A 16,528-nucleotide genomic window follows, 5' to 3' on the forward strand; every position below is an offset into this window, starting at 1 on the left:
CGAAAACAATGTGATCTGGTTTAAGACTAAAGACGTAGCAAAAATTCTAGAATATGAAAATACTATGCAAACGATCAGAATAAACGTTGACGAAGATGATAAAAACTTCTATTTTAATCTAAATATAAGGGGGGCTATAAATAGCTTACCTTCAAACTTCCAAAATAACACTGTTTTCGTTAATGAATCTGGACTTTATTCTTTAATTTTGAGATCGCATAAACCAGAAGCGAAATTGTTTAAAAATTGGGTTACGAAAGAAGTATTACCTTCCATTAGAAAATATGGTGAGTACAAACTCAAAAACGAAAATAAGCAGTTAAAAGATGAAATAAAAACAGTTACAAATTAAAGATGAAATGAAATCATTGAAAATAGAGAATCAAGAATTGCGAATGGAGTTAATGAAACCAGATCTTGTTTGTAAAGATTTTGATAAGAAAAAACACCATGTTTTTTGTGTTAATTAAGAAGAATCACATGTGGGAATGGCCTTATTACGTTATCAGAGCTCAGAAACGAGAAATACCAAACCGATTAAAACATCTAAAAATAAATTATCCTGAATTAGAGATTTTGTTCATTGATGACGAACCAAATTCTATCAATCTGTATAACCAAATGAAAGAATCTTTGAATATTTTATACAACGGAAATCATTTACTACAAATATGGCAGAATCTCGACTGATTTATAGAATATCTAAATTACACGATGAAAATGTTAAACTCTCGAATTATGATATTTTGTTTGTAAATGTCTTTTAAGACTATAGAATTGTTGAATTTCCCTTCCGCATACGCAATGAACTGGTCCAGCAAAGATTTCTCTAATACATTCTTTACAATATGCTTGTTTTTTATCTTTACTATAATGCCAATTGTTAAATTCAGAAATATTCTTAACTATTTTACAGCGTGTGCATTCTTTCTCTTCTAAAGTTAATTTTTCCATTTTATCATATAATTCTTTTCTATATATTTTTTCACAAGCCTTACAATAAGCTTTCTTTCTATCTTTACTATAATGTCGATTGTAAAATTCAGAAATATTCTTAATTTCTTTACAAATGTGACACTCTTTCTCTTCCAAAGTTAATTTTTCCATTTTATCGTATAATTCTCTTGCATATTTTTTACGACAATCCTTACAATAATAGTATAATCCATCTTTTCTAAGCTTATCTTTATGAAATTCTTCAAAATCTTTAAATTCCTGACACTTTATACATTTCTTTTGAGACTCCATTTATATAGAAAAAATCTTTGACTTTCTCAATTCATATTCATAAAACTGTCCGGTTATTTCTTCATTATTTAAATCTTTTATACTATAAGTTACAGGATCTGTGTTATTAATTTGATAAATCACAAAGATTTCTCTTGACCAATTGTTCTTATATTTGTTCGAAAATGTTTGTTTTTTACTAACAATTCTTACATGATCATTGACTTTAAATTTAGTTTTCGTGTGAATTTCTGGTGGAACATACTTGAAAACGGTCTCTAATAACTCCTTTTCTGCATCCTTATCTACGTCTTTGGGCTTCATTTTGATTGTGCTGTGAACTGTATCGTTATAATTGTTTACGATTTTTTGAAGAATATCGATCCATTTAAAGTTTTTATTAATCTCAAAAATTACTTTCATTCTCTCATTTTGAGTTCTGTTATATCTCTCTACAATACTTGATTTCTCTTCGTTTTCAGTATGATAAATCTTAATGTTGTATTTTCTCAAAACTTCGTTAAATTCTTTATTTTTAAACTCTAAACCCTTATCTGTATGAAGTAGGTTTGGAGGTTTGTGATTGATCCTTATGGCATCTTTTACTATATCTTCGAAAGCTTTTGAAATATCCTTGCCGTTTTTTCTTTTGATAGCTCTTGACCAAGCATATTTTGAGAAAGTATCAATAACATTTAACATATACTTAAATCCATCATTTTGATCTGAATAGTTAGACATTATAACTAAATCTGCTGCCCATAAATCGTCAATTCCTAATGTTATAATTTTTCTCTTTTTAAACTTCTTTCGTACTGGTGCATGAATTTCTCTAGCTTCAATCTCGATTTCTTCCTTATTCTTAGATTCTTTCTTTACTTGTTTTTCATTTGGATTCTTTATAAATTTACTCTTATTTGTCTTACATTTTGAACATTTTGCTGCAATTCTATACAACCCGTTTTGAGTTTGAACGATTTTAGAATCTATATTTTTCGTTTTTTTCTTGCATTTGTGGCAGTGAATCAAATCATCTTCCATTTACATGTCAAAGTTTCCAAGTTTATTTAACTCATCTAATATATCAGATTTTGCTTCATTTTTATAGCCATAAGGTACTGTATCGATCTTATTTTCTAGAACGATTCTCTTATCATCTTTAGCGTTCAGTGCCAGCTTGTTTATGGTAACTGTGTACAATTCATGTTTATAGCTTTTTATTACAGTCATCTCCCTAAATTCTTCTTTATCTTCGAACAAACATCTCTTCAAGTTTTCGATATTTATTGTTTTATTTACAACGCTTCTCTTAATTCCTTTACACCTAACTGGATTTTTGTCTAGATATTTGTACGAGTACATCTTTGATCTTAAACCACAAAATTCTTCTAATATCTCGCTATTTAGTTCGTCTTTGAATTTCCCTATTACCTTCTTATTTTTAGTAGTGAAACATTCATGATCTTTTGGATAATCGCTCGTATCAAAGTCCTCTATATTTTCTTTAATAATTTTAAAAGGATCTCGTTTCAATTCTAGGAAATAACTGTCTGTATCCATGTAACACAGATTCAAATCTGGATCAAACTTCTTTAATTTGTTGTAATAAAACTCGTACATTAGCAATTTTGAGAGGTCGAGAACTGAAAATCCTATGTAGATTGGCTTGTTAAATTTAACTTTCTGCTTGTACATGTGACTCGCTATACAGTTGTCGTCAAAGATGTTAAAGCATTTGAAATTTGTTTTCTTAGCTTGTTTCATTGAAAATTCTTCATTTCCTAGTCTAATATCACATCTGTTTCTCACATTTTCCATAGATTTTCCAAAAACAGAGTTGTTCATCAGCTTGTAAAAATCTTTCTCAAAGTCGCTTGTAGCTTTGGTTCTCATACTAGTATTAAAATCAATGTAATCTTTCATAAAAGGCTTCTGATCGAATGCAATAACTCTATTCACATGTTTTTAACACCATTCCTTGTTCCAGATAGAATTTCAAATTTCTCGAATGAACAACATATTCAGTTTTATCCAGTAGAGTTGTGCAAAGTTTGTTGTTATAATGTTCTGGAGCAAGAGGCAAATCTTTATGATTTTCATGTAAATTCTTCGGATATTCTAGATCGACTTCGAGAATATAGCCATAATCTTCGTCGCCAGTGAGTTCCAAAATTGTTTCTTTCCATTCTGCAGTTGTGTAAGTTTTTGGATCCATCCACTTGATTTCGTTATATGGTAAATTTTGCATTAGGCCATACCCATAAAGGTTATTAGCATCAACGTATAACAAATAGTTTTCGGGCTTTGTCTTATCAAAATCTTTTAAATATTTGTTATTTGCTTTCACATATCGTTTAATACACTGAGAAATGCCTCCACGAATACCTTTTTCAATCATTAAATACATATCGTAATCGTGTATCAGTTGAAGCTCAATTTTCGTTAATTTTAACATAGCATCCCATGCAAGACTGGGAGCTGTTAGATAGTGTGCTGGATCAAGTTTATAGCAATTCAAACAAATATTCCTAAAATTTTCAAAGATATCAGCGAGCAATAGAACATCTTGAATGTTATAGAGATCGGAGTAATTTCCTAGATTTTTTACTTTTAATTTGTTCCATACATTTAAGTAGTGTTGAAAATCTTTCTCAGATATGCTCTCATCTGTCAAAAGTGAATAGAAATCTTGAATTCTCAATTCTTCTGTGTAATCAAGTTTTTCAATACTGTCGATAAATTCATAGGGAAATATTCCTTTTCCAGATAGAATTTTAAAGATTTCTTCTTCGTCATTTGGTTGTCTATCTAGAATTGCGTTCAGACCATCTTGTATAAAATGATTTGTATGTTTGAAATCATCTTTTTTGAGGTTTTTAGCTAACTTTTCTATAGACGATGCCATAAATCTGAACGTATCTACGAAAGAAAACTTGATGAACTTTCTTGGTTTATCATCTTCAAACTCATATCCATATCCAGAATTTACAGAATAATTTATATATTTCTCATCTGTGTTTGCGATCAAATCAACATTACCATACTGTTTTGCCAACTCTTTTATGTACAAATGAGTATCGTAACATGACATATTGTGGCAGAAAACGGGAATATTTTGAGGAAATTTGAGATTCAAGTTACAAGATAAATGAGCTGAACCTCTAAATTTACCTGTTAAATGACAATGATCTCGTACTTTTTTTCTTGTTTGATTATCAAAACCCTCAAATTCACAAATATGACAAAGACTGGAATTTTGATACGAAATTTCTTCTTCTTCGGTCAATTTCATAGGTATTTTATTCTTAGAATTATACTTTTTAGCTATGTATTTCGATAATTTATTAAGTTCTTCAAACAATTTTGCAGGAACATTTGGCAAATCTTCTTCATTTTTTGCTCGATAACATATCGGCTTGTACATACGATTGGTCACATTAGACACTAAGTATAGAGTAAAACCATATGGAATGTGCTTCTGAATCTTGGTTGTGATCGATTTTTGCGGATTGTTTTTGCATGTGGGAATCTTCTCTAATATGCTTTCAAAATCCATATAAATAACGTACGGATGGCTAAACTTCTTTTGATAATTAGTAAATGTTGTTGTTTGACCTGGAAACGGCATAATTGGCTTACAAACTTCGTGATTTTTACAAATTTCTAAATGGTCTGTTAAATCTCCAGATTTGTAGAAATGGCTTAAACATCTTCTGCATAGAAATTTTTTATTTTTACACTTAGATAACTGAGAAAATACAAGTTTGTTTAAATCTGTTATCAAAACATAATGAGATTTTTCATCTTGTTTTACATACAATAAATTGATTTCTAATTTGGCGTCATAAACTTCTGAAATTTGCAACGGAACAATATTGAGTTTTTCATCAAAACTATAGACATTTACAGACATTTTCGGATAATTATACTTTGCTTTACTGCTTCGTTTTTCAAATAATTGTATATCTTTTAAAGACATTGGATACTCGAAACCTGAAAATATCTCGTCATTTACAAATTGTTCGTATTGTTTTGCTCTATCAGCATTCTTTTCAGGTTTTTCAATAGCACATCGGATAGAATGAATAAAGCAATAATCATCTTTATTTTTGATATTTATACAAGCTTTCTTATCTTTGATTTTCTTTGGTAAATCGATATATGATCCTGCGTTCATAAATTCGTGTTTATTAAGGCTCAAAATCAGTTGTTTACAGCGTTTTAATGTCCATCCAGAACCTCGATTTGGATGATTTGTCTGTTCTCGATGTGTTAATTTATTAAATTGCTTAGTAATAAAGTCGTTTATGTCAAAGATTTCGTCTGCTTTTATAGTAAAGTACATTGGACAAGTTTGTGTTTCACCGTTCACTAAAGTACGTTCGTATTCGCATTCTAAAGAGAGATAGCCCTTCATATTTTTAACGGTTTCTTGAAATTTTTCGATTAAACTTTTAATTTCTGGACGCAAAATAGAAAGATATTTGTAAATTGACATGAAATTTTCATTTAAATTCGTTAAAATGTATTGCTTGAAAAGACCATGGATAGAGGATAAAACTTCTACATCAATGATATTTTCGGGTTTCTCATTAAGAGTTTTGTCAATTTCTTCGATCATTTCAGACTTAGTTTTATCGTTTGTTTCAATGGACAATTTCTCAGCGATTGATTGAATTTTTTTCATCTTTAAATAGATTGAGATCTTTTTTAATTTCCTTAAAATTTTTCTTTAGTTCACGCAATTTTTCTATATTGTACATCTTTTCATGATCGACAATTTGATTTTCTTTAGCCCAATTCCTCAAATAATTTAGTTCTTTCTCATAAAGTTCTTTGTTTTTTAGATGATTTTTCGAATTGTAATGTCGAGTAAAGTGATGTTCGAAAATGTCTTTTTTGCAGTATGGGCACTCTATCTTTTTCCGCTCCATATTTAAAGAGCAAAAATTTTAACTAGCGATTTTTACTATATTGGTTTGCAGGAGGTAATTTAAATTCTATAATACTATTTTTTCAATATTTTTAGAATTTGAAAAAGTAATGATTTTTACTTGAATTTGACAGAAATCAGCACAATTTCTGGTGAAACAGTGATAGATTCTTCTATTTATTATAGAAAAATCTGTAAACTAAGACTTAAAATTATTGAAAAAATAGTATAGTTATAGTAATAAAAGTACTTTTATTACTATATTGGTTTGTAGGGGGTAATTTAAATTCTATAATACTATTTTTTCAATATTTTTTTCTTTAACTTTTCCAAGATTTTTCATTAAGATTTTAATATATTTACAACAGAATTTTCGAGAAATATCGTTCACATTATCAACTTTAAAGCTAAAAATTCGCAATAATTAGAGAAATTCAGTAGATTTTCAGGATTTTTCAAAAAAAACTCTAGTATATATGCACCTTAAGAGCTGTGGTTTTGACCCTAAAAACACGTTTTTAGGGTCAAAACCCCGGTTTTTTGTGTATTTTGGAAGTATAGTTTTGATTTTTCACCTTAAAAGTGTAGAAGTATTAATTTTTTTCTATGTAAATGGCGCTGTTACAAGAGTTGAATAAGGTTGGTGATTTAAAGTTCAAAGAATACAAGAGATTAATAGAATTAGAAGAAAATAAGAAATACAAAATTGTGAATCTGGAGAAAATAAAAGATAAATTCGGGTTTACAATAATTGCCGAGTTGGAAGATTGTAAAGTACACTTGCCAAACAGATTTTTGACTGTTTTGGATGAAAAAAAGATTAAAGAATTGAACAAAAATGAAAAATTACACTTGGTTGTTACTGGAAAGAAGACTATTAAAGATAAAGACTGTGTTACAATTAACTTCGTGGAATAAAGATTTCGAAGATTTCTGGATTTTTTCATTAAAACAGCTTAGAAATTAGAAGCCTACAATGAACAGTAAAACAGCTAAAGATTCGGTTAATTTTTCATTCGTGAGTTACAGATTAGTTTATTGTCCTTTAAACAGTATTTTACGTTGATTTTCTGTCTGTCCCAAAAGTGAGCTAGAACCCTTACATTCATATCTACTTATATATATATATATATATATATATTCTTCGTCAGAAGAACAAGGCAAACTCTACTATGGTACTGGAAATATCTTAGACCCGAAATATATGACAAGGACTGGAAATATACGCTTTTTGACCAAAGTAAGTTTCCGAGACCTGTGTGATCCGAGATTTGTGTTTTCTTAATCGGGATGACAAGGCAGATTCAGCTGTGACGTTATGTATATAATTAATTAGAGCCAGAAATGCTCCTACACATGCCAAACATGATATAATAATTAAGTTAAACTCTGATACTATTTACCACGAACTTAAATAATATCTACTGATGTATGCCTACGTACGTTTTAAAATTTTTATAGGACTCCTATCATATTACATCATAATTGCTTTTACTAAGTAATATAAGGATTTCGGCTCTAAAGATTGAGTGCAAGCCGCGGGTAACAGCTAGTAAAATATAAAACATAAACCAAATGTAGTATTTTTTGTAAATGTATTCACAACAATCACATTAATTATATTTTGCTGTTCTCCATAACTAAGACTGCCTTTGGTAATGTTAACTAGTACAATAAAAGAGTGGCAGTAAAAGGGCTAAGAAATTAACAAATTTATTTTGCAAACTGTACTGAAATTAAATAACACTTTTGTAAAAAGTTATTAATGAATTCATAGTTTATAGGATACCTATATAGTTTTGTGTCTTATATTTTAACTTAGAATATTAAAGACTTAAATTACACTGGCTCCTTGATAAATAATTTGAACAATGAGAAGTCTACAGTCTACAAACAAGGAGGAGAAATTATTAAGTGGAACATTACACAAATTGAAAGGAATATAATGTGTTTAATTTTATCATTAGATAAGAGATAAACATTTTAAAATTGGTCAACAATACTAAAACGTTTTGTAGGGATTAAAGTTCTTGTAGACAATTAAAACTGTTTGAAATTGATGGAGTTTATCAAAACTAGCAATACTTCTTTACGATTTAAATTTCAAAATGATATTGGCAAATGCAAAGTGTGTATCACCACCGGTGTATTCTGTACCGTAGGGGAGGCTTGAAATGATGACTGTGTGGTAGTGTAGATTAGGCTGAGGAAAGGTTTAAATATAGTTTTGTGCTTATAGAATAATTTACTGTGAATGGTACTAGAAATTAGTTAACACTGTCTGTCCATGCCCCATGGTGGTAGCTAGAAGGGGAGAGATGATTTAGGAAATGGTAACGCAATGAAGTACTATTTCAACAATGAGGACAGGAAATTGTACTGGTCAATCGCATTATTTTCTTATTTCTTGCTGATCACGTCACTGAACTATACTCGTTGAAGAAGGTAAATAAGTTTAGAATTCGTCAATACTGATTAAATTAAAATTTTACTTTATAATAGTGCATAAATAGTTTCCAGAATGGTGAAATGATATGTGGGGATTGACCTATGAAAAGAAGTTAGAAATTACAATAATTTGACAACTTTAACCGAGTTATTGATAAAATACTTTTTAAACAGTACACATAACATACAGAACATTGGAGGACTTGAATTGTTATGATAAAATTAATGAAACTTTCCAGTACCTAATACTAAATTAAACATGATCAAAGTCATAAATTGTAATGTTATTAGTTTCTAACAAAAGACGTACGTGGGCAGTGGTTGCTAAAATTCCAATAATATATGGAAACCAAAAGTAGTTTAGTGTTTTACATTTCGGATGAACCACATAATTATTTCAGTGTTGGCTCTACCGATAGGCTGTTGAAATGAAGTTTTCATTTTCGAATTTCATGCTTCGCCACTGCTTTGGTGATTTGGACATATTTACTGAATATAAATTCTATCTTGAAGAATGACATATTTTATAAAATAATTAAAAATAAGTACTTAAGTATTATTTTTATGATGTGGAGGAAAACATTAAACATATTTGTAATGCACCTCATTATTTTGCATTCCCTATAATTCCCAACTTATAGCATTTAAAACTGTAGCAGAAACTGGCTTACTCGTTTAATCGATTGAAACACTTTTTTGCTAATCAAAGTGAAATTAGGTTTTTTTTATTTCTTCACTATGTCATTTTCCATGAAGTCTCGTTTTGAAGTTATTCGCAATGAAGTATGTTAATTACTATATTTTATTAAAATGTTCATATTTAATAGATATTAGGGAAGAAAATCCCTGTGTCCCTTTCTCTGTTCCATTTTTTTTTAAACTTCAATTCACTGCACTCGTTTATTTAAACACCGTTGCGTCGCATCGGAATTTTGACATATTTTCTATAAAAAGACTCCTCCAATATTTGTTACGAAAATCAGAGGCAAGGAAATAACAGATTAATCTCTGATTCTACTAAAAATCCGGTAGTAGTTTGGCAGTGTCCTGTTTTGGAACAACTATCCTCCAGGAATTTCCGACATGTAATCTGAAGTCGGTGTTCTATTTCAGGCTTCTCCGTAACATATTGTCTATGCCCCCCTCCCACCATTAGAAGGTGAAAGTTATCAATCTGTGCCAGCATTGTTTTGAATATAGCTCAGCTGACAACGCATTGTCGGAAGTATAGTTGCACCAGCTTCACTTTGCAACTGATGTTACAAAACTTCTACTACATTCGAAGACTTAAACTCTATTTGAAGTATCAACTGAGCAAATTTTCGCTTTTTCAAACTTTTCGGTGGGGTTATTAGTTGGGTTTAGGAGGACTGCCGCAGCCATGATGATCATTCTAGACCGGGTGTTTATACTTCATAGAAACGGGCGAGATGTTGCTGGGTTGTCTAGTGGGCTGAGACGGAAAGAAGAGTGATAATTAATCATTGAATTTGCTTTTTTTAACTGCGGATATTATTTTGAGGGTCTGTTGATTGGTATTGAGAGCTAGCTGTTGTAAAATGACCTTGAATTTACATCATAGGAACTTGGTCAAAAACATATTTAAGTCATGGAATGTCTTGTTTTAAAGGTATTAACAATATTCATCTAAACGAAAACAATTATGATATTTTCTTGTTAAATGTGAACATTTAAATATACAAATGAAGGGAGCCTTAAAGTTTTATATTTTCCTGAAAAACAATCAACAGTATTTTAAAACTAAAAAGCTCTTGTACAAATCATATATTTAAAAAGAGGTATCTAACATAATTCTACGATTACAGTTACAGGCAATAGGTGGTAAGTAGAGTTCTTCTGTTTACTCAGTCCAGGCCAGTAAGCCTTAGACATTGAGAGCTTCTAGAGATGAGGAATCGGTATCTGTAAGAGGCTTTGAACTTACAAAGAATAGGTGCTGCTAGAAATCGGGTATCATAATAGGCCGCGATCTGCCGAAAAGAGGAGCCGCCAGGCCCCGGGGCATGCTAAATGCTGAAATCTGCTAGGGGATCCTGGACGTTAAGAATTACAGAGCCTGGAAGCTAACTACATGGTACTTGTAAGAGGCTGGGTTCTATCAGATCCTGGCAGGCTTGAACCAGCTAGAAGCTAGATTCTGAAGGAGACAAGGAGCTGTTAGATGCTGAGGCCTTCTGAAGGTTGATAGCTTTCCAAGAACTGCTAATTACTGTGGCTGCCGAAAGTCGGAATCTGCCATTGACTGGTAGTTACTAGAAACTGAGACCTTCCAGAGGCCTGGAGTTGTCAGAATCTGGAAGTTAGCAGAAGCTGGTATCTGCTAGAAGCTAGAAGCTGGGATCTTCTACGGCCAGAAGCAACCAGAGGCCTGCAGCTGTCAGAATCCAGGTACAAGTTTACAGCTATAAGGGACACGAAGTTTTCAAATCCTGAGAACTACCAAAGACCATAGTTTTAGTGCTCCTATGGTTAGAAAGCTTCCATAGTTCGATTATTCCCATAGCTTAATGAGTTGAAATGCTCTTAGAGGCCAATAGCTGACAGAGATCAGGAGTTAGAGTATCTGTAGACTAAAAGCTCCCTGAGTCTGGAATCTACTAAAGACGGAACTGACAGAAGCCGGGATCTAATACAGAAGCTGGTAGCTTAGAGTGTTTCAGAATTAGTTTAATTAAAATTCTCGTGGCTTTAAGGGACTAGGTGATTCAGTGCCATGAGTTTCAATATGCTAGTCTTGTGAACTGAAACGTGAATCTATATGAATCTTGTGGTCAGTGGGCTAAAAGGTCTCGTTTTTTATTACTTTAAATAAATCATATTGCAATGACAACTTTATCGGTCGGTTGTTCAATGAGGATTCTAAATCGTCTACGATAAAGGAAATCTATGCAGAGATATGAAACAATTAGTTTTCGCCGCAAAAACATCCAGTATGAATTTGAGAATTAGATTTATGGGTAAAATACAATTGTAATTAAAGACCTTCAAACAATAGTTTTAAACACAGACATAATGCCCAAGCACTGTCTCAGTAAACAATGATGTAGAAGGACTAGAAATATGATATTCTCTGTCAGTTAAGTTATTTGAATCATTGGAAAGAAATGATTCTGTCTGTAGTTTCAGGGTTAGTAGTGATATTTCTCTCTGTGGTGCTGTCCTACTGTGGTGGGTCAGCCTGTCTGTAGGGATCATAGCCATGACTGATACTAAGGGATCTGATCCAGACATCATGGTAAATGATTTTGTCTTTAGTTTCAGGGTTAGGAGTACGACACTACCAAGCAGTGATGACATTTCTCTCTATGGTGCTGTCCTACTCCATGCGGGTCAGCCTGTCTGTAGGGATTGTAGCCATGACCGATACTAAGGGATCTGATCCAGACATCATGGTAAATGATTGAGGTACCGTACTTTATGAAAAATTAACATGAAAATTATCGGTTGGAATCCAGGAAATGATTGAAAGACTATTTTGATTCTCGTGAATTGTACAGGTGTTGGATTGGGATTTCGCCCAAAAAGGTATCATTTTGAGCTCTTTCTACTGGGGGTACATGGTCACCCAGATTCCCGCTGGTCATCTGTCTCGCAAGTTCGGCCCTAAATATCTTCTCCTTAGCGCAATGCTGGTCTGCTCAGCTACCACTCTGCTGAGTCCTTCCATCGCCGTGAACTGCCATTGGGTCATCTTCTGTCTCAGCCGAGCCATTCAAGGCCTTTCACAGGTGATACTTGTTGATAATCACTTGCTGTGAGTATTATAAGAAGACAACTTTGTACCCTATTTCTAATTCTAACAATAACACTATTCTTTGTTTGAGGCTGGTTTTTGAAGAAGGAAGGATTGTAAAAGAAATAGGATATTTCCGGACATTTGCCATCGTTCAGTGATACAAAAATCAGTAACGCTGCGTTTCGAGATCTGAAATTTGATCTCTTCTTCAGGTAATAACTAACCTAACCTAACAAACTACGTTAAAAATAAACAAATCATACGAGAGTGTTGTGACACGCGTAAGTCATGAATCACAACCACCATGTGACAAACACAACACCATACTCAGTCGTAGGTGGTTGGTCGGCGAATGCAGACCTATTCTGTAGTTCAGATTTAATAAGTAGTGTTGTGTTTAGTTTTTTAATAAGTGCATGTTTTAGAGTTAATAAAGTTGACACACAACAAGGTGGTTGTGATTCCTGACACGCGTGGCGTGTCACAACGCTCTCGTTTGATTTGTTTATTTTTAACCTAGTTTGTAATTATATCTTAGGTTAGTTATTACACGAAGAAGAAATCAGATTTCAGCTCTCGAAACGCAGTGTTACTGATTCTTTGTATCACTGAACGATGGAAAATGGCCGGAAAAATCCTGTTTCCTTCACAATACCTAACACTATTTTATGTTTACTGCACAACGTAACAAATTATCCTCTAGATATTGTCGATTACGACCTAAAATAGATTTAACATATATTGATAAGAGTCTTTCGCTTATTATCTTTGATTTAAAAAGTAAATATTTTTACCGACGTACAAGTGTATTGTTTGTATTCTTACAAATTCAGACGAAAGAGTAACGTATTTTATACAGTATAGAGAGGACTCGAGGTAATGCTCTAATATATTTACAGCTTTTTCGCTAGTATACGGCCAACTATGAGTATTTGCATCAGCTCTTTCGCACACTGTAGTAAAACACGGCAACATTGCATCGCCTTGGCTAGTTTTGAGCTGTTACAAATCTCCCTATAGCGCCACTGTACCTCAAACCGTGCAGGTATAATAGTAGTTACTGTATGCTCAGACAGACCAATGACAAAAAAAACAATTCTACCACAGATCACTAAATGTTACTAAAAAAGTGTCTCAACAAACTGATACTGGGACTTCACCAACCTTTTGTAAATTTGTTTTTGAGGTATGAGTGACAATTTCAGTTTTGTGCATAAATGTCAGGATTTTAAAGGACTTTAAGACCTCTATACAGGACGATTTGTGGTTGGAGACCTGCCTTGACCCATACAGCTCGCTTTAACAGTACCAGGTCCCGTTGTAAATTTCCAGCGGATTTGTCTCCCCATACAAATGGTTTATATCCAACATGTGCCTTCAGTAATCCTGTTACGACGTATTCATCATTATTCAGAATTCAACAAAGTATTAAAATTAATTATGGAATAAATTTAATCCGGTTATTTATTTTCATACTCGTATTTGGTTCGCTTTACTTCTTCTTTTGTCTTTTAGATTATATCTCATACCTAGCTTGACGATGCTTACTTTAGTAAGATAATACGTTTTCATCTGTATTTAAATTTAATGAGTTTGTATTACAGCTTTAGTCTTTATTCCTGCTCATACCAAATTACGTTTTATATCCTCTAGTTTAAACTGACTCTTTAAAAAATTAAAGATTTTTTAAATCAACTCAAGATTTTACAGATCGTCTTCTAGCAGCGGTTAGTAGGCCTAGAGCTTTCAGTAACCGTCCGCAGTAGAAACAATGAGCTTAGGATGATTTTCTTTTACAGAGCTCAGTTTATGTGTTGAATCTCTACTTCTCCAAAATTCTTGATTTTGACATTGTTTTAGGGGTTCTTTTTCCCTTCTGTCAACACACACATAGCCAAGTGGGCTCCGCCTGGTGAGAAGACCAGGATATTCTCATTTGTGTTTGGAGGTAAGTAAAAAAATTAGTTACCATATACGTAGAAGTTATACTGGTAGTATTCTCATTTTTAAAATTTCTTGTTGATTAATATTGGAAAATTCTGTAAGTTAAAAACATCACTCTAACATTCCGGGACTCGAACCACGGTCTCTCACTCGCCGGGCGAGTATGCTACCATCACACGCTCTGTGGTGTGATGTAATGTAACATGTAATTTTTGTTCAATGTTCATATTAAATCAAACTATTGTATTTAATACACATTTAATATATCTAAAATAAAAGTTATAATTCATCACTCAGTATGGTCCGGGAAGAAATACGTTAGACTGGACACAATGTTATATATAACACTTTCTTTGCCGTTATATATTGAGTGATAAAGGATAACTATTCTCAAAAGATAGTAAGCGTGCAAAAGATATGTGGAGTAGCAAAATATGTATTTTTATAAATCTCGTATTGAGCACTATTTTTATTTTGATGTACTTACTAGTTGTTTCAGTAACGTAGATTGAATTTTATTGTTCGACAAAACAAACGTTAATGTCTCCTATTGAACCTACAATGCATGGCGAACGTAGAAAATTTCCTTATTAGTACACGTTATTGACTTTATAACAACTTAGCTGATATTTATTTGGGTTAGCAACTGCCTAAGCAATACGTGTGTTTTAGTAATCAGCTGTTTTAAACTAAACAATAGTTCTGTCATGAGATTAACATTGGAATTTTGGGAGCCCATAGAACAAAGCCCTATGATCTTTTCAAATCCACCAAAAATATATATAGAGAGTAAGACCTTTCGATTGATAGCAAATATGTGTATAAAATAAAATACACAAATTATTATCGTCTTTTGCCGTTGCTGAAGTGATAACCGACATCATTTTGTCGGTCAAACATTCCCTCACATAATCACTTCTTATGAAAAACTGCGGTAAAGTATCGATTTGATTCATGCAATATTATATCCGGGAAGAAAAAACGATAACGAAAACTAGAGTTTTATTACTCTTCGTTTTGTGGTTGTTTGATTCTAAACGTAAATTAAAACGTTAGCTGTTTGTTGTGAACGCCGTCTTGCCGGCGTTGCTTACTTTTATGTTAGTAGTTTTGTTCGTGTTTTAGTGTTAAATATGAAATGTGTTGGATGTTGTAATAGTTCAAATAAATATTTTTTAGAATAAAGAAATATATTTTTAATTAAATCTGATAAATTATCGGCCTTGAGTAGGGTATTGGAGTTCGTTTGGCTAAAATTCATTTCACGTAGCTTTTTTACTGTTTTTCACTTTTATATTATCCACGATTATATTATTCTATATGTTCATTATAATTCATCAATGTTCAGGCTGATGTAAATAAAGAATAGCTAATTTAATAACACAGTGTATGTCGTGAATTTGAGTTTTTTCTTAATGGTTCACATTATTGCATTTTTATTTTGTAAACTTGAAATGAAATGAAATGAAAATGAAATGAATTGAAAAATTCTTTATTTTTACAGGCAAAGTTAGGGCCGCATGGCCCTTTCTTACACTTAACCTGTTGCAATGTAAAATTTAAAACATTAAATAAGTATTATCTAAGAATAAAACAAAACATAATAAAGATAATAAAATAAAGAAATAATTATATTTACACAAAGTGGAGAAATTAATGTAATATTTTAACGTGTTATAATTAAAATTTAACACATTAATAAATTAACCATCTCTACTATTATTAAAACATATAATATAAATTTATATTTTTAATATACAAATAAATTAAAGTATTTATTGCTAAATGAACTTTTATCACACACAATCTCACATTCATCCCTCTGCCAGTGTCACGCCCACAGCATCTCAGACCGGAACTGCCCCGGCTAACCGCTCAAGATACATATCTTTCAGTTTCGCCACAAACCGGGAACTGCTATCGATGGAAGTAATTGTTTGGGGAAGGGCATTCCACAACCTACAAGCCATTACATGGAATGACTTATCAAACACTGCAGTCCTGTGCTGAGGCATTCTCAAAATGTATGAGCCAGAGCGAGTGCTTCTTACACCTACATGAGACAGATTTAAAATATTCAGAAAAATATCTTGCAAAACCAAATTTCAGTATTGAATGAACTAGTTTTAAAATTGTTATGGATCTTTGATCTTTTAATTTTAGAATATTTGACTGAATATAGTACGGCGTGATGTGCTGCTCCCGTCTCACATCGTAAA

At 32.1% G+C, this 16,528-nt stretch overlaps 2 protein-coding genes across 2 annotated transcripts in view; both read left to right on the forward strand.

The window, feature by feature from the left end:
• LOC124368227 (putative inorganic phosphate cotransporter) overlaps positions 1-16,528 on the forward strand; it is a 31,200-nt gene that overhangs the window by 9,864 nt on the left and 4,808 nt on the right. The window contains exons 2-5 of the mRNA XM_046825503.1: positions 11,885-12,021; positions 12,127-12,357; positions 14,226-14,313; positions 14,412-14,502. Of these exons, the coding sequence (XP_046681459.1) occupies positions 11,885-12,021; positions 12,127-12,357; positions 14,226-14,313; positions 14,412-14,502 (547 nt within the window). The remainder of the gene's footprint in view (positions 1-11,884; positions 12,022-12,126; positions 12,358-14,225; positions 14,314-14,411; positions 14,503-16,528) is intronic.
• The window catches only part of LOC124367699 (putative inorganic phosphate cotransporter), a 34,356-nt gene continuing 32,027 nt past the window's right edge, over positions 14,200-16,528 (forward strand). Inside the window, exon 1 of the mRNA XM_046824757.1 lies at positions 14,200-14,313. The gene's annotated coding sequence lies outside the window, so the exon portion shown is untranslated. The remainder of the gene's footprint in view (positions 14,314-16,528) is intronic.

The sequence above is a fragment of the Homalodisca vitripennis genome, chromosome 8, assembly GCF_021130785.1.
Source record: "Homalodisca vitripennis isolate AUS2020 chromosome 8, UT_GWSS_2.1, whole genome shotgun sequence".
NCBI classification, from domain to species: domain Eukaryota; kingdom Metazoa; phylum Arthropoda; class Insecta; order Hemiptera; family Cicadellidae; genus Homalodisca; species Homalodisca vitripennis.